Below are 17,697 nucleotides of genomic sequence, written 5' to 3' on the forward strand. Positions count from 1 at the left end.
ATGCCGTGTCCTGGGGCACGGCGATAGCAGGGTGTGCAAAGGTCGGGCAATGGGAAGAGGCGGTGGCGCTGTTTGACAGGATGAGGAGTGAGGGATTGGGGCCAGACGATGTTGCCCTGACTGCAGTGCTGTCATGCTGCGCACATCTCGGGGCGCTGGAGAAGGGACGGGAGGTCCACGAGTATGTGATGCAGAGCAGGTCCCGGCCGAACGTGTTCTTGTGCACAGGGCTTGTTGATCTGTATGCAAAGTGTGGGTGTGTTGAGGTTGCCCAGGAGGTGTTCGATTGGTGCCCTGTGAGGAACGTGTTCACCTGGAACGCGCTCATCGTCGGACTGGCAATGCATGGACATGGCACAGTGGCGCTCAAGTACTTCAACCGCATGCTGGTTGAGGGGGTTCGGCCAGACGGGGTCACTTTCTTAGGGGTGTTGATGGGCTGCAGCCATGCCGGCCTGGTTGACATGGCAAAGAGGATCTTCTCCGAGATGGAAGGCAAGTATGGTGTGTCTCGGGAGCTTAAGCATTACGGATGCATGGCCGACTTGCTTGGTCGAGCCGGGCTCATCGAGGAAGCAATAAAGATGGCCGAGAAGATGTCCATGAAAGGGGATACTTACGTCTGGGGAGGCATACTCGCTGGTTGTCGAATGCACGGGAATGTGGAGGCAGCAGAGGTTGCAGCAAGACATTTGCTGGAGCTCAACCCTGGAGACGGCGGGGTATACTCTGTCATGGCCGGGATCTATGCAGATGCTGGCAGGTGGGAGGATGTTGCCAGGGTTAGGAAACTCATGGATCAAAGGATTGGTAGGAGAAATGTTGGCTGCAGTTCGATTACGACGGACCAATAAGACGGCACGGCATACTGAGCTGCAACCAAGATGAGTTATGAAGTCACTCGTTGGTTACTTTGTTGTTGGAACATTCAGCTCCACAGATAACTAGCGTCTTGCGCTCCTGGGTCCTGGCCTTCTCTGCAAAGTGCAAACTTCTTCTCAGGTCTCAGGTCTTCAGTTTAGCCATGCAGACACAAGTTACAAAATTTATGTTGCTACAGGAGAACTAGAGTTCCCGTTCAAGCCGTTAATAAAATAGTTAACGACCTGCCAATGCTGAGTATCGCTAGCAGCACATCTTTTTTGGGCTATAGAAAAAAAATGATAAGATTAACTGCCAATGCTGAGGTTGTAAAAAGGATTGATGCCCTGAGACGTGCCTTCCTCTGGGCGGGCTACGACAAAGTCACTAGACGCAAGTGTAAAATTAACTGGTTCGAGTGGGCCTCGCCGGCAAAACCATGGTTGGGGCTTGGCACCCCCTGTGATGATGTCGAAAGAAACCTTTTCGCTGCGGCCACGACGGTGAAGGTTGGCAGCGGCAACAAAGCATGCTTCTGACAATCACCCTGGCTCGAGGGGCTGCGACCTATGGATATTGCGTCTGGAATCTTCAAGATTACCAAGAGAAAGAATTGCAAGGCTCTATTTGATAACTTCTGGGTTTCTCAGATTAAGTTTACTGAGAGTATTTCTGCGAGCCACATCCAAGAGTTCGCCACCCTTTGGGAGAAGCTAAAAGGGATGGTTTTTATCATGACACGCAAGATAAGATCACCTGGAAGTTCACGGATAATGGCAGTTTCTCGACGTCCTCTACCTACAAGATGCAGTTTGAGGGGGGTAGCATCACACCGCTGCTTAAGACGGTTTGGAAGGTTTGGACCATCCCAAAATGTAAGTTCTTTGTTTGGTTAATCATCCATAATAGGCTTTGGACGGTAGATAGGCTCCAGCGTAGGAGGTGGCCAAATTGCGGACTGTACCCTCTTTGCAGCCAGGTTCAGGAGTCGGCGGCCCATCTTCTCTTTCGGTGCCGCTTCTCACTTGCAGTGCGGAACTTGGTCAAAGAAATGCTAGGTCTGCCAGAGATCACAATGGCAGACTGGACAAACATGGCCACTATGAAAGACTGGTGAGGCAATCTGGCCATAGTGCGCTCGCCAAACAGAAAAGGTCTGGCATCCTTACTCGTGATTGTTTCCTGGGAGCATTGGAAAGAGAGGAATTCCAGGGTCTTTCGAAATGTTTCTACGCCTTCGACGATCATTGTGGGCAAGATCCTGGAAGAGACAAGGCTATGGGTTTGTGCATGCGTCAAGGGATTAGATGTAATTTTACCTCGTGAGTGATTGTTTTATCCCCGCCGCTTTGTGGCTTGGTCTTCAGGTCTTGAAAACCTCCTTCTTAATTAATGAAATAGCAAGTCTTTTACCTTGTTTCAAAAAAAGAAAGATAAGAGCCCGCATGGGTTTTTTTTTTCAGAGAAGAGACACAGTCAAACCCAAGTCAAGAGGATTTCATAATTTGGCATACAATGCTATCACACCAATCAGGGCCTCTATTCCTTTTCAAAACAAGTACGTACCACATAAACTGATCTACACACCAATAGAGTGAAACATAACTTGGTTCTTACTGTTGTCAGCAAGATTGTAATCGATTAGCCGCCGTTGAGAATCATGAATTTTTGATAACACACACACACACACACACACACACACACACACACACATGTTGATTGATTTCACATACTTTCGAATCTATATCCAGTTTCTTGATGTTGCCAGGACTATGTCCAAAACTCTTGACCCTGTTTGATTTGTCATTTCAGGTCATCCGTAGAAATCATACCCTGTCATGAGAACATATAGCTCATTACTGAATAATGTAGCATGCGACATGATTTCCATCAAATCTTCAAAATGATTCTGTAACTCTTAAATCTCAATCTGAGCTTGTTCCCCCTTTTTACAATAGCCAAGCCTCAACAGTAACTTGAAGCATTCTGATTGCCAAAGCAGGAAACAAGGTTGCGGCAGTACTGATTCGGTCGGCCCGTCCTTCATGCTTCAAGGCATGGCCTGTTCTTGTCAAGAAGGCTCAGTTGTGCATAATTCATGCTATTGTAAGTTTCAAAGTGAAAACACAATGGAAGATATGAACAACTCCTGCATCTGCCAAAACAACATTTTTATTCTGTCCCAATCAAATACAACAGGCTTTTCATGTATGAAATGGCTACACAAATGTTATCCAAGGAGAAATGTTATTGCGTCTCTCAATGAGATAATTCCTTGCACAGATTTAGTCATCGGTTCAATAGCGACAAGCCGCCGCACCCCTGATAAGATACATATATAATGTCAGAAATTCAAACCAATCTGTCAAATTTATCTTGAGATCATCAAATTATAGACTGAGCTCACGTAAAATGCAATCCCTACATGCATGCACATTTATCTCACAAGCTAGTACCTGGAACAGACAATTGATCCAACACCTCAAGCAACGTACTCGTGCTCAAACAGGTATGACACGGTCTCCGCCCATTCACCTGATATTGCAGCTCCAAAGCCTAAAAAGAGGAAATATACTGTAAAAATGCAGTGCATGGATAATACATAAAAGTTAGCAAGAACCATAGCAATTTGTGCAGTTGAGCGTATCATGATGCCCTGCTTTCAAGTGGTCTTATGGACCATTGACCTCACTGATTCAATTATTAATGCAACATAAGTTATATAAATGAGCCATCGGACATCAGCCTGGCCAGATAACTTCATGTTCTATTTTCTTCCTTTTCACATGTGATGAACTAACATCACAACATTCAAGCTGTGTCATCTAATTATATAACAGAACGGATATCACAGAAGCACAGGAGTACAAATTTATGCATGTCAAAAGAAGGTAATGAGTACAAGCTAAAAGCAAGATGAAGGAACATACATTCTCCACGGTCAATTGCTCAAGTTTAATGCAAGTGTAAACATCATTCTTCGCCAGAGCCATGATATCACTGTACAAACAGGTTAACGTGAGTGTTAAATTGAGTGAACAACAGGGCAGTTGCAAGATAGCCACATCAGCTATCCTAGTGTTTCCTCTAAAGACAGTGATGCTTTGTATGGGTATATCAACTCCAGTTTTTCAGGAACATCACATACGAAACATTTGATACGGGGCCAAATGTGAAAAATAATAAGGATACAAATAAGTTGATGAACGCTATAGGGTACAGCCGAAGGATTTTCGGTGACACCAAATTTATCAGCAGAAATAAACCAAGATCAAAATGGACCAAAGAGGCAAAGAGGCAAAGAGTTCAAAGTCTCAACTTTCAAGACACAGCCATATTACATGCATGGACTATTGACCTCACGGCCATTCATCAATCTTACCAAATGGACCACACAACTGATGTGCAGTGTACAATGAGGAATGCAACTCACATTTAGGAATCTTTTATGCTTTAGCAGCTTCGGATGCTGATCAGAAAACAAGCAGAAGTGCCACCAGGACAAACAGGATAGGTCTACCAACTCCTCCTTTTCTAATAACTTTACTAAGATAATTAGTACTACCCTCTCAAAATCCAGATGAACCCAACTCTTATCTTTCAATGCGATGAAACACAAAGGTCCTTTGCATTTTCCCAAAAAATATATAATCTAGATGAACCCAGTCAACCTAACCAGAAATTTAGTCACAAGACATATATTTTTAGAAATCCATGACCACAGAAAAATGCGGTAAATAGGTCATGTTTATCTTGCTGTGAAGGGAATAGACACATGAGTACGACGGAAAAGGCACCAAACAGTATACAGGCAGTGCATTTCTAATAATAGTCAGCGTGTATCTGGTGCTAGTTATAATAGTGTGTGTCTAGTAATAGTTATAAAGGGTGATCCTTAGGCATACTTGCCTATGCTTTACAAGACCAGAAAGTTTGTTATGTTTTTGTAATGCTGCACCATAATCCTTAAATACAAATGCAATAAGCAACAGCTAATCAGTATGTGTTCTTAGCATATAGTATAAAAGTCTGCATCCATTTCCAAAAGCAAAACTGTGATTTTGCTCATGATAGACTGTTGGGGTGACAATTAATAACCAGAATTATTAAGAGCAAGCTCTCGTTTTAGGGTGCATCCTGTCATCAGACAAAGATAAACGTGTTTATTCGAGCCCCAGTGAGCAACTTTATCAAGCATGGTTAATTGAGTATATCAATACAGAAGCGCAGAACAGTATAGCAGTATATCAATACCTGAGTGAGTAGACATCAAGAAGGGATCCATTATCATCAACTATAGGAATTGAGCTTATTCTATCTGTGGAATGAAAAAAAAATGTAACAGTTAGATTCAGTAGCAGTTACTTCATAATGATGTAAAATCTCGCACATGCAGTTTAAAAAGGAACACGTTTAATGGAGAACCTCAACTTCGTAAGATGAGTCTCATTTTTTTAAGCATTTCAAGTAGTTTCACAGCATCTATGTGAATCACTGGATGATAGGTTTCCAGCAATCCAACAGCTAAAATCTGATTATTGAATTTTACAAAGAGTAAAATATACTACACATCCTAAAACTATCCGAGGGGTGCCAAGCTAGTCCTAAGACTATGAAAATGCACATCCAGGTTCTAAAAGTTTGCTAAGTGTGTCACCCGCAGTCCTATCTACGCTGCATCAGCTTTGACTTGAACGCGTGGCAGGTTGACCATTGCCATGTGGGAACTTTTTGCATAAAACTGCCTAAAAGGTCTTCTCTTCTAATTTTGTGGGCCCTCTTTGCACGCATCCTCTCTCTTGCCCTCCTCCCCACCTGAGCGGATCCTCTCTAGCCACAAACCTGCGCAGAACACTTGCAATCCTCGTGCATAGGCTACTAGTGTGGCACAAAGGGAGAAAAAAACAAGACAAAGAAACATGGAAGCAAAAGGGAACGAATACAGATACGTGCATTGCATGTGAATGCGGATCTACAATAACGCTGCCATCAAATTGACCGATGGGAAATAAGGAGGGGGCAGAGAGGAAGGCGCACAGCAGACTAACCGAGCTAGAATTCACCACCTGCAGAGACCGGGGAGCAGCTCGAGAGCCGACGAGCATTCGTATTGAAGTGTTGGTGTACGTGACAAGTCGGGGGGGGGGGGGGGGGGGGGACATGGTCCGGTTAGCCTGATTGCCGATGGCGACAACGGCGAACACAATAGTGGTGCAACTTGTAAGGTGGCATCGATTTTGAAGAGAATTGTCATGGGGTCCTCTGATGCGGTCTGCGGAGACGATGGGATGGACTTGAGGCGCTTGGTGGCTTATATTACATATGACAGGATGTGCCCACCCAAACACGAGTGCATCAATGACATAATGGCCATAGATGGCAAGAACAAGAGGAACTACGGGACCTAGTTGTGCCATGACGAGGAAGTAGATGTGGGACACCTTGTGGAACGTATTGGACACGAGCTCGAGTACATCGCTGCCAATTTTGCGTTTTTGCCATATTCACCGCTACAATATATTTGCCGGAGGTGGAGACTGGAGAGGAAGTCAAGGGAGAGGGCGAGTGCGAAGGGAAGGGGCCACAAAATTAGAAGAGGAGACTTTATAGGGGTTTGTGCAAAATATTGCCACATGGAAGTGGTCAACCTAACACTGTGCAAGTCAAAGCTGATGCAACACTGATAGGACTGCGGGTGACACACTTAGCAAACCTTTAGGACCTATATATGCATTCTTCATAGTATCAGGACTAATCTAACACCCCTCCTTAGGACTCGTGGTGTATTTTACTCTTTTACAAATATAGCTGTCCAAATTTCTCAGTTGAGAGTTTAATGGGTACTCCATCTATTCATAAATAGACGACTCTAAAATCCAAACCTGTTACATGATGAATGTATTTCTCATGACAAATCTAATTGTATCATTTTGTCTAAACCAGCCTAAATGTTTTTTTATATATATTAGTCATTTGGAAGTTTAACTGCTCACTTTGTAAAACTCATCTATTTCTGGAGAGAGGTACTATAATTCAGGAGGGCGAGGTATTAGAGTTAACAGTAAAAACTCAAATGTGTCACTGTGAAAGATGACAACTAATGGGATGTCTGCATGAGTCAATGATGACACGTGTCATACAAGTCCTGGGTACATTTATTTCAGATTTAATGGTTCACTTGAAATTGATTGTCTGCACTATTCAAGAAGGAACTCATCACCTACTTAATTCGATTATGTAGCCAACAACCACCGTACCATGTTCTAATGGATCAACTGGGGAAAATACATGACTATCTGTGAAATGTCATTTATATGGTACCTTCCAGAAGAAAATCCAGGCAAGTAATTAGAGGAGCACTCAGTCGCGATGTTCTAAGCTGTCTAGTACTGGCCCTTCCAGTATGCTGCGACCATGTACCAATAGGAATACTGGAAATCTGATTTCGCAAAATGGGATAACCTTCTGGTTGTTCTTGGAGCTTTGAGCAAAGAACTAAATACATCATCAAGGTAAAGGTAAGCTCAAGTCAAGATGCAGGTAAAATTACTTACGAGAACAAAGTCTAATAAACAATACCGTACATTTCAAAATCCCTGGAAGAGTTGCAAGATTAAGTAACGGTATCCCTGATATATCTGTCGAGGACTTAAAGATAGGGACTGAAGATATTTCATTTTGTATTATAGTCAGTGCCACATCCCTTAAATTATCTGAATCCTTAACCTGAAGAAAGACATTGTAGGGAAAAAAGAAAGAGGACAATTATTATTTCACCTTACTGATAAAAAGAATTTTCAACTCCTGCAAACACAGAAGATTCAAACTGTCTGGCATGTTTGGATGTGTGTGTGTCGGGGGGTCAGGGGGGGGGGGGGGGGTAGGTTTGGAATAGCCAAGTCCCATCCCAAAAGGCCCTTAGGTTAGCAGAAAGAATCCCAACAATAAATGGTAAGTCTATCTGAATGTTCAAGTAACGATATTGACATATTTTGGAAAAAGATGGTAGCATTATATTTCTGAGCATATAATTAGTTTTTCCTATTTGCCAATTCTGATCATTTTAGAATGTTAATCAATTAATCAGATGAGAGAAGCCTGGAAAATGTACAGGAAAATACATGAACCAATGGCCTTCTTTGCATGCCTGCGACGTCAGCCCCCCCATAATACTGCAGTTTTGCTTCTTTCCAAGCAGAAACTGAGTGCATTTCAAGCTCTTCATGGCCCAGAACTCGAATGTTCATCTGCAACTGTGGATCTGACAATTAGTAAAAACCTCGCTGACAGAGGAAGAAATACAGCAATCGAGATCTCACCTTTCTCAAAATTAATACAAAATCAGAAGCAGTTAGCATGCCTGTTATGGTTCCTTGGCCATCATCCCAAAGAGGAACCAAAGCAAGGCCCTAAAACAAGAAAAAGGTTAATTGTGTACTATTATGACATTTGATTGACAAGGTAAATCACATGTTGGCTAGTGGACCACGCCATACATGAATACACGAGGACAAATACCAACACAAATAGAACTTTGGAAAGGAACTAATGATAATTTTTCTCATCTAAATTACCTTACTAATGGAGGTACAGTGGTGATAGTAATTGTGTTATTCTAGGTAAAGATAAAGGAGATTCTGCTGCTATAGGAATTTGGGCAACTGTAGAACATATAGGGGGGAGGTGGGGGAATGTGAATTGTGGCTAATGACAAGGGTAATTGTTGCAAGAATACTTTCACAATTCCTCGATAATATGATGATCTAACACAGGGAAGTTCAGATGACAGTAAACCTTTAAGCAGGCATAACGAAGTAAAAGACAAAAGCACACACAGCAGTTCTTGCAAACACATACCTCATCATGCATAATATTAAATGCTTGTTTGACAGGAAGCCGCGCATCCAAAATTGCTATCTGAAATACTTATTTGAAAACTGATTATTGCATGGTCAAAGACAAAGTATTGATCACAAAACAAGAGCCTAACCTTGCTAGAAACAGGAACAACATCATATATGGTATTATGTAATAGTATTTCAGAGACTCGATGGCGGAAAACTGCAATCTGCATGCCCGAGTTTCGAGATGGCGATTCTGGTGGCATCTGTATGGGGATTTATTGCACAGCACACAATTAAGCATTAGTTATTCGGGAGAGTCTACTAATTATGCAAGACAAAATTTAAAATCTGGAACTTTGACACGTACTGTTGTCAAGATAGTACCCTCATCCAAATTCATTCTTCCAATGGAAGATGGCTCTCGCTGTACAACCGGGTGTGTATTATTCTCCACAAGTGTGACAAGCATTTCATTGCTGATCAGGCCATATTCATCACGTACAATAGGTTTTGTGTCATCACATCTCCAAACACCATCCACCAAAAATCGGTACTGGATTAAACCAAAAGACCACATCAATGTACGCATATGCATTACTAAAATACATAAGCTGGAGAATATTGTGCAAAAGTAGTGGGGCACTGGTACAGAAAGCATTGAAGGAATATACTATCTGCAAAAAAATACCAGCGCAAGATCATGTTTGAGTTGCTGCCTAACCTAAGAACAGAACTATACAGAATCACATTGGGAACGACATTAGCACAATGGCCATATTGCTATAGATTTTAATAAATTTGGGCCAGATCCGACGAACTATATCTGCTTGTGCCAGATCCATTAGGTGGCAGTGGCATAGCCCAAAGGTGGCCGGACCGCCGCCAACAGTTGACATCTTTATAGGGATAAGTGGTAGAATGTTCAATAACAAGCGACTGATTTTGCTGCACAAACGCAATGTTCCTAAAAATTACATAGGGAGTGAGTTGTGAACGAATAGCAGAAAAGGGCTTTATAATTAGAGTCGTGATTGGCTGCATTTCCAGAAATATAAGTTGCTAAATCTTGAAGCAAAACAGCCAAAATACAAAATCCAATATTGAATGTGCGAAAGATTCCATAGTTTATAATTATCTAGGCAATAATTTTGAAAGATCTTATGGATTGCCAAGCAAAAAGGTAAAGGGATGTCAATGCATGGCAAATCGAACAATTTGGTACAATTCAAGTATTAATAGTTGGTAGAGGCTAGGGTTCTACCAGGTCTCGGACGTAGGTTGTAGGGGTGGAAGTGCGGGCTGCGAGGTTGGGGACGCCGGCGCGGCGTGAGAGAGAGAGAGAGGCGGCTAGGGTTTGGGGCTCTCGTCTCCTGAGGCAGACGACAACAGAATATACTGTTTATTGTCTGATTAATATCGAAGGGGTACATGTGTTTATAAAGGAGGACAGCCTCCACTAAACCCTAGATAACTTGGACTCTAATATAACTTGGACTTCTAAGATAGGTAAGATAACTTGGGCTAAGCCCGTAATTAACCCTGCCCATTGGGCCTCCTCCGTTGGTACGTTGTACCGGTCATAACATCTCTCCCCGCCTTCTCAAACAGCTCGAGGACGAGCTGAACATCTGGAAACTGCTGGCGGAAATCGTCGAGCTTCTCCCAAGTCGCTTCCTCCTCTGGCAGGCCGGTCCATTGTACCAAGACATGCCAGACGCCGCGACGCTGCTGCGCGTGTAGCACCTTCGCCACCTGTGCGGAAGCTGGAAGGAGGCGGCCATCCGAAGTAGGAGGAAGGGCCGGTGTCGCTGCAGGAGGGTCCCCGCGGTAGGCCTTCAGTAAGCCGACATGGAAGACGTCGTGGAGGCGAGAACCAGCTGGCAGCTCCAAGCGGTATGCGAGTGTGCCGACACGCTCCAGCACACGAAAGGGACCGGCGTAGCGAGGTCCCAATTTGCGCTTGGAGCGCGGGTCCAGAGACTGCGTGGTCCTGTGGAGGAGGCGCAGCCACACCCAATCGCCCACCGCGAACTCCGCCTCGCGATGATGAGCATCGTAGTACTTCCGAGCCAGCTGCTGTGCTTGGAGAAGACGCTGGCGTGCCTCAGCCAGAATGTCGTCGCGGGTGCGGAGTAAGTCGCCCGCCGTCTCGGACCGAGCCGTCCCAGGCTCGTAAGGGAGCATCGCCGGAGGTGGGCGCCCGTAGACCACCTCAAAAGGCGTGGTGCGCAGGGCGGAGTGATAGGTGTTGTAGCAGTACTCCGCCCACGCCAACCAGTCCACCCAAGCTCATGGACGATCACCAGTAACACAACGCAGGTACATGGCGATCACCTTGTTGACCACCTCGGATTGGTCGTCTGTCTGAGGGTGGAACGCCGTGCTCATGCGGAGCTTCACGCCCGCCAGTCGAAAGAGATCCCGCCAGACATGTCCCGTGAACACGGGATCACGATCACTGACAATGGACGACGGAAAACCGTGGAGGCGGACGATGCCGTCGAAGAAGGCCCGCGCCACGGAGGCGGTTGTATATGGATGACCCAGGGCGATGAAGTGCGCGTACTTGGAGAAGCGGTCAACCACCGTGAGGATGACGGATTTGCTGCCCACCTTGGGAAGGCCCTCGATGAAGTCCATGGAAATATCCGCCCACACCTGGGAGGGTACGTCCAGCGGCTGCAGTAGACCCGCAGGTCGTAGTGTCTCCGTCTTGTTCCGCTGGCACGTCACGCACGACCGCACCCAGTCGCGGACCATCGCGCCATCACCGGGGATGTAAAAATCAGCACGGAGACGATGGAGAGTCTTCTGCACGCCCTCGTGCCCTGCAGAGTGCGCCAAGGTCAGGACCTGGTGGCGCAGGTCGCCATGGTCGGGCACGAAGATGCGGCGGCCATGTAGGAGTAGCCCCTTGTCCAAGCGCCAGGGCGCGTCCAGCTCGCCGGTGTCAAGGCGCTGGCGCAGGCCCTGGGCGTCCACGGCCGTCAAAGTTGCCCGGCGAATGTCGTTGATGAAGGCGAAAGATGGCCCGGAGCGAATGCACATGATAGTGCCAGCCATGGCGACGTCGTCCGCGACATCCTCAGTGTCGCGGCGGGACAAGGCGTCGGCGACCGTGTTGAGACGGCCGGGGCGGTACTCAACAGTGAAGTCGAAGCCAAAGAGCTTGCTGATCCACTGGTGTTGCGGAACTATGGAGAGGCGCTGGTCCAGCAAGAACTTGAGGCTGTAGTGGTCCGTGCGCACACGGAATGACCGGCCCCAAAGATAAGGCCGCCAGTGGCGCACTGCCTGAACCAGCCCAATAAGCTCGCGCTCGTAGGCCGCGAGCTTGTGATGGCGAGCGGTGAAGGGGCGGCTGAAGAAGGCGAGCGGTCCCTCGCCCTGGTGAAGGACGGCGCCGAAGCCGATGCCAGAGGCGTCGCAGTCCACGATGAACGGCATATCAAAGTCCGGCATCTGGAGGACGGGTCCCGTCGTGAGCGCCTCCTGGAGAGCCTCGAATGCCGTAGTCGCCTCCTCGTCCCAGGAGAAGGCGTCGCGTCGAAGGAGACGCGTCAGTGGCGCGGCGATGAGGCCGAAGTCCCGGATGTACTTCCGGTAGTAGCCGGCGAGGCCCAAGAAGCCGCGGAGCGCCCGCGGTGACCGCGGGATCGGCCACGCGGCGACGGCGGCGACCTTGTCCGCGTCCATCGCTACCCCGTCCGCCGAGATGACGTGCCCCAGGTACGCGACGGAGGTCGTGCCGAACGAGCACTTCGAGCGCTTGAGGTGAAGACGATGCGCTCGAAGCTCGTTGAAGATGATGGCCACATGTTGTAGATGCTCCGCCCAAGATGCACTGTAGATGAGAATGTCATCAAAGAAAACAAGCACAAAGCGGCGCAAGTATGGGCTGAGCACGTCGTTCATCAGGGCCTGGAAGGTCGCCGGCGCGTTGGAGAGGCCGAACGGCATCACCAGGAACTCGAAGTGGCCATGGTGAGTGCGGAACGCCGTCTTCTCGATGTCGTCAGGGTGCATGCTCACCTGATGGTAGCCCGAGCGAAGGTCGAGCTTGGTGAAGAAGCGCGCTCCGTGTAGCTCGTCCAAGAGCTCATCCACGACGGGGATGGGGAACTTGTCCTTGGACGTCAGGGCGTTGAGGGCGCGGTAGTCGATGCAGAAGCGCCATGTGCCGTCGGACTTACACACAAGGAGCACCGGGGCGGAGAACGGCGATGTCGAAATCCGGATGATGCCCTGCGCGAGCATGACCGCCACCTGATGCTCGAGCTCGTCTTTCTGCAGCTGAGGGTACCGGTACGGACGCACGGCTACAGGTGCCGTGTCCGGCAGCAGGTGGATGCGGTGGTCACAGGGCCGCACGGGAGGGAGGCCCTGTGGCTCGTCGAAGATGTCGCTGTGCTGCTGCAGGAGGTCGGCCAGGAGGGGATGCGCCTCGTCCAGTGTGGACGCCATCAACTGGAGCTGTGGAGTCACGGCGCCGGAGCCGCCGATGCCTGTCCACTGAACGCGACGGCCGCCCTCGCGCCAGAAGATGAGGGACAGCACATCGAGGTCCCAAAGGATGGGGCCGAGAGTGGACAAGAAGTCGACGCCGAGTATGAAGTCGTAGCAGCCCAGGTCGATGCCGACGCAGTCGATGGAGAACGGCTCGTCGCCGATGAGGACGGGAACCTGCCGCGCCACCCCCTGGCAAGCAAGGCGGTCCCCGTTGGCGACGGTGACGCTGAACTTCTCCGAGCCCGCCGGTTGGAGTGCGAGGCGGCGCATGGCGTCCCCGGACAGGAAGTTGTGCGTCGAACCCGTGTCCACGAGCGCGGTTAGACGCTCCCCGTTGATCGTCACCGGAAGCAGCATCGTCTTTGTCGTCTTGATGCCAGCCATGGCATGAAGGGAGACGACGAAGGCGGTCGCGTCGACCGGCCCGTAGGTCGTGACGCCGGCCTCGGAGAGTGTGGTGGCGTCGAGCTCCGCGGTGAGGGCCTCCACCTCCGCGTCGTCGACGGTCTCCAAGTAGAACAGGCGGGCGCACGTATGACCCGGCGCATACGGCTCGTCGCAGTTGAAGCACAGGCCCTTGCGGCGCCGCTCGAGTTGCTCGGCCGACGTCAAGCGCCGGAAGGTGCGTGTCGGCGCGGGGGCAGCCGCCGTAGCGGTCGGCAGGGCGGGGCGTGTCGAGGTGGCGGCCGCCGGGGCGGGGCGGGTCAGGGAACGCGTGCCGCGGCCCGGGAACGCCTGCTGTAGGGCGTTGGCGCGCTGCTCGTACGCGCGTGCGTAATACATGGCCGTCTGCAGGTCCTGGGGGTCGCGCATCTCGACGTCGATGCGGATGTGGTCGGGAAGGCCGCCGACGAAGAGCTCGGCGCGTTGGCGAGCCGTGACGTCAGGCGCATGGCAGGCCAACGTTTGGAAGCGGTCGGCGAAGTCCTGCACCGAGGTGGTGAAGGGAAGGCGACCGAGCTCGGCCAAGCGGCTCCCACGTATGGGGGGGCCGAACCGGAGGAGACACAGGTCGCGAAAGCGCTCCCATGAAGGCATCCCGCCCTCGTCCTGCTCGAGGGCGTAGTACCAAGTCTGGGCGGCGCCACGGAGGTGGTAGGAGGCGATCCACGTGCAGTCGGACGCCATGGTCCGCTGCCCCCTGAAAAACTGGTCGCACTGATTGAGCCAGTTCAGGGGGTCGACGGTGCCGTCGTAGGTGGCGAACTCCAGCTTGGTGAAGCGGGGTGGCTGCTGCACGTGTGGCGAGGTCGCGTAGGTGCCCTCGTGACGGCCCAGCGCGGCGGAAGGAGAGTGTTGCGGCACCACGGAGCTCCCAGCGTACGGATCAGTGTACCCGCCGAACCCCCCGAAGGTGGGGGCGGGTGGCTGCAACAGTCGGTAGCGGGGACGGCGACGGCGGCCACCGGACCTGGGTGATCGGCAGGCCCTGGGGCACGACAGTCGCCGGGGGCGGTGGCGCGAAGGGCGCCGCCGGCGGAGGCGGTGGTGGCGGGGTTGCGTACGAAGCCTGGAGGAGAGTCCGGAGGTTCGAGACCGCCAGGTTGAGGTCGCGGATCGCCGAGGACATCTCCGCCGGGGAGAGGACGGGAGCGGGTTCGGCCGCCAGGGCCGCGGGACCGGAGGCGGCCGGGCCTGAGGTGGCCGGCGGCGGTGAGTGGTGCGGCGGCGGCTGCTGCTGTGAGGTGGCGGGGAAGGCGGTGGTGGCGGCGGCGGTGGTGGTGGGAAGGTCCGACAAACTCATCAAACCCAAGCTACCTGATACCAAATTGGTAGAGGCTAGGGTTCTACCAGGTCTCGGACGTAGGTTGTAGGGGTGGAAGTGCGGGCTGCGAGGTTGGGGACGCCGGCGCCGGCGGTTGGGCGCCGTCGCGGCGTGAGAGAGAGAGAGAGAGAGAGGCGGCTAGGGTTTGGGGCTCTCGTCTCCTGAGGGAGACGACAACAGAATATACTGTTTATTGTCTGATTAATATCGAAGGGGTACATGTGTTTATAAAGGAGGACAGCCTCCACTAAACCCTAGATAACTTGGACTCTAATATAACTTGGACTTCTAAGATAGGTAAGATAACTTGGGCTAAGCCCGTAATTAACCCTGCCCATTGGGCCTCCTCCGTTGGTACGTTGTACCGGTCATAACAATAGTACTATAGTAGCTTCCAGCAGAAAAGAGCTCAGTAATAACCCAAGAAAAGATGGAACAAATGGCAAAAGGGGAACCTGGTCACTACATACTGCAAATTACAAATGGAATTACAGGCATTGATGCTGCAGCTATATACTCAAATCTAGAGCAGCGTTAAGCTCGTTACATAACATCTCCAGCTTCTTATCTGGAGTTATGGAGACATGGAACAGCTTCTTGTCCTGATTCGTTTTTTAGCACTAAAGATTAATAACTCCCTACCTATTAAATTCACAAGATAGAAGTGCATGTCTATGGCTATGAAACAGGTAAGACTTCAAACCATGAAAAAGGGTAAGTTGAATCCTTACAATTTTGTACAGGTCAAAGTGCAAAAGGAATGTCACTGGTGCAGCTCAAATAATGGTCTTTCCCCTCAAACTCCAAACAGTAAATGTAACAGGTCAACTTTTGATTTCCCGCTTTTTTGACAGCATGCTCTACAACGAGTGGTGGTACTATCAGAAGTTGTTAGCTACCAGAGTTTTGACATAAAAATATGGCATATATCTACCTGGCACTAAATCTAAGATGTCATTTATTACGACCATACCTTGTTTATCTGCTAGTGCACAGGGCCTAGAATCATAGAACTTCAGTAGTATGTTATCAAACAAGAGATCAGTTATGTTAGGCGTTCCTCAAAACAAAACAAAATCATTGTAGGCCAATTGTACATTATTTCAGACCTAGTCCTTGTGATCCTATGTCTAACCAGAGTTTTCATACAGCTAGTGCCTGCCACACTGCAAGACAGTCATCAAAAGCAGCAAAAGGATCACATAAAAGCGTAACAGTTAAAAAGTATCTGACATCAGTAAACCACCACTCATCATCCATATGCAGATTTTAATCACAGCGTGCAATTAATGTCAGATCTACAGTTAAGCTCACTAACTGTAAATCAGTAAGCTCTCTGTCTGGCACACTACTGGCAAAATGGATACAGCTGATGCGCATAAAATAGCTCATCCCAAGAACCGGCTACAGTTTCACTTGTGTGTCAACGATAAATACTTCACTCGTTCATCCGTTCATTCATGTCCAAATACATTGAGCCAGCACCTTCGATGGCCATCCACCACAACTCAACTACTGCAACAAACCTTAGATGCATTGCCGTCCATGCGGGCGTCTGACAGGGAAAAAATGGACACAAGGACAAACACAAAATCAACACGACAAGTCCTCCCGACAAGCAAGCAATTCGATCTTGCTTGCGCTCCGAAAAACACCAATAGCTCACACAAGCAGTCCAGTCGTAACTAACAAGGCTAGCAGCAAACCCATAAACAGTGCAACAGCGCACAAGTAGATAATCGGAGTGAGGAGCGGGCGTAATTTAGGCAATTAGAGCATAATCTAGGCAACTGGAGCATATCGCACCTGATAAAGCCCTGGGGGGAGATCAAACACCACCTGGAACTCAGTCCCGACGAGCCCCATGGGGCACTCCCTCCAGCTGACAAGAAAAAGAAGATGAAAATCAGTATCACCAATGGAAAAAAGATCCATCTTGTGGGCACCGAGATCGAATCCCTGCGGCCCACCCGGTGAAGCTGCCACAGAAGGAGGCGCGCTGACCGCCGAAGGGCCAGGCGAAGCGCCGCAGCACCATTGGAGAAGCCCCGGGCCAAGAACCCTAGGAAGGAGTGTAGCGCGCCCCTCCGCGCCGAGCAGGGCCTAGCTAGTCGAGACCCGAGTCCATCCAAGAGGCAGCCCGGATTGGGTTGTGGGAGCACGCGAGGGGCAAAGGACGGTAAGGATTGGCGTGAGGTGAAATAAAAAGAGGAATTTTTGGTGCGAGGAGGGAGGGAGGGAGGCGGAGATGGAGAAGCGAGGGAGGAGTGAAGAGAGAGAGAGAAAGGCGTTGGTGTCTAGTGTTGGAGTGCGTGGAACGCTTGTTTTTTTCCGCTTTCGTTTTGGTAGGTTGGTTTGGGTTGTTGGAGTGCAGGGTATTGAGTGTCCTTGGACGCTGCTCCATGGCACTCGTGCGTCACCAATTTCACTACGGCGCACACTACCGTCCAGTTTTTTGAGCAGATTCAAGAGAATCTTGGTCCCGAAAATTCCGAACCAAAAAAACTCAAATGAACTTTCAAAATCTCAATGAGATTGTGTAGAATTTCAGTGCAATTCGAAATCTCTGAAAAACCTGATTTCTCCCACAATCTCAAGATTCTGCCTAGTCCCATAAAAAAAAACGTTCCTAAATAAAACTATGCCCCTATTGTATCACCTAATTACGTGCAAACCGCCACCGAGCTACCATCCGCTGGACCCGAAAACGACCGAGCG

General features: G+C 49.3%; 1 protein-coding gene across 3 annotated transcripts; it reads right to left on the reverse strand.

The window, feature by feature from the left end:
* Positions 1–3,017: 3,017 nt before the first annotated feature.
* LOC123426594 (sucrose nonfermenting 4-like protein) lies at positions 3,018–17,254 on the reverse strand. Of its 3 annotated transcripts, none has more exons than XM_045110454.1 (13): positions 16,950–17,254; positions 16,786–16,861; positions 9,073–9,258; positions 8,852–8,968; positions 8,719–8,778; positions 8,181–8,270; positions 7,983–8,108; positions 7,446–7,587; positions 7,183–7,356; positions 5,116–5,179; positions 3,792–3,861; positions 3,318–3,417; positions 3,018–3,183 (listed from the first exon to the last, which is right to left on the reverse strand). In XM_045110454.1, exons 1-13 carry the CDS (start codon positions 17,015–17,017, stop codon positions 3,092–3,094), a joined length of 1,365 nt encoding a protein of 454 aa, XP_044966389.1. In that variant the 5' UTR covers positions 17,018–17,254; the 3' UTR covers positions 3,018–3,091. The 3 variants fall into 3 exon arrangements, with proteins under 3 accessions (XP_044966389.1, XP_044966388.1, XP_044966390.1); XM_045110453.1 differs by having other exon boundaries at positions 7,983–8,114; positions 16,950–17,252; XM_045110455.1 differs by lacking the exons at positions 16,786–16,861; positions 16,950–17,254 and adding an exon at positions 15,711–15,814 and having other exon boundaries at positions 7,983–8,114.
* Between the last annotated feature and the right edge of the window lie 443 nt (positions 17,255–17,697).

Source organism: Hordeum vulgare, chromosome 2H (assembly GCF_904849725.1).
Source record: "Hordeum vulgare subsp. vulgare chromosome 2H, MorexV3_pseudomolecules_assembly, whole genome shotgun sequence".
Taxonomy (NCBI): domain Eukaryota; kingdom Viridiplantae; phylum Streptophyta; class Magnoliopsida; order Poales; family Poaceae; genus Hordeum; species Hordeum vulgare.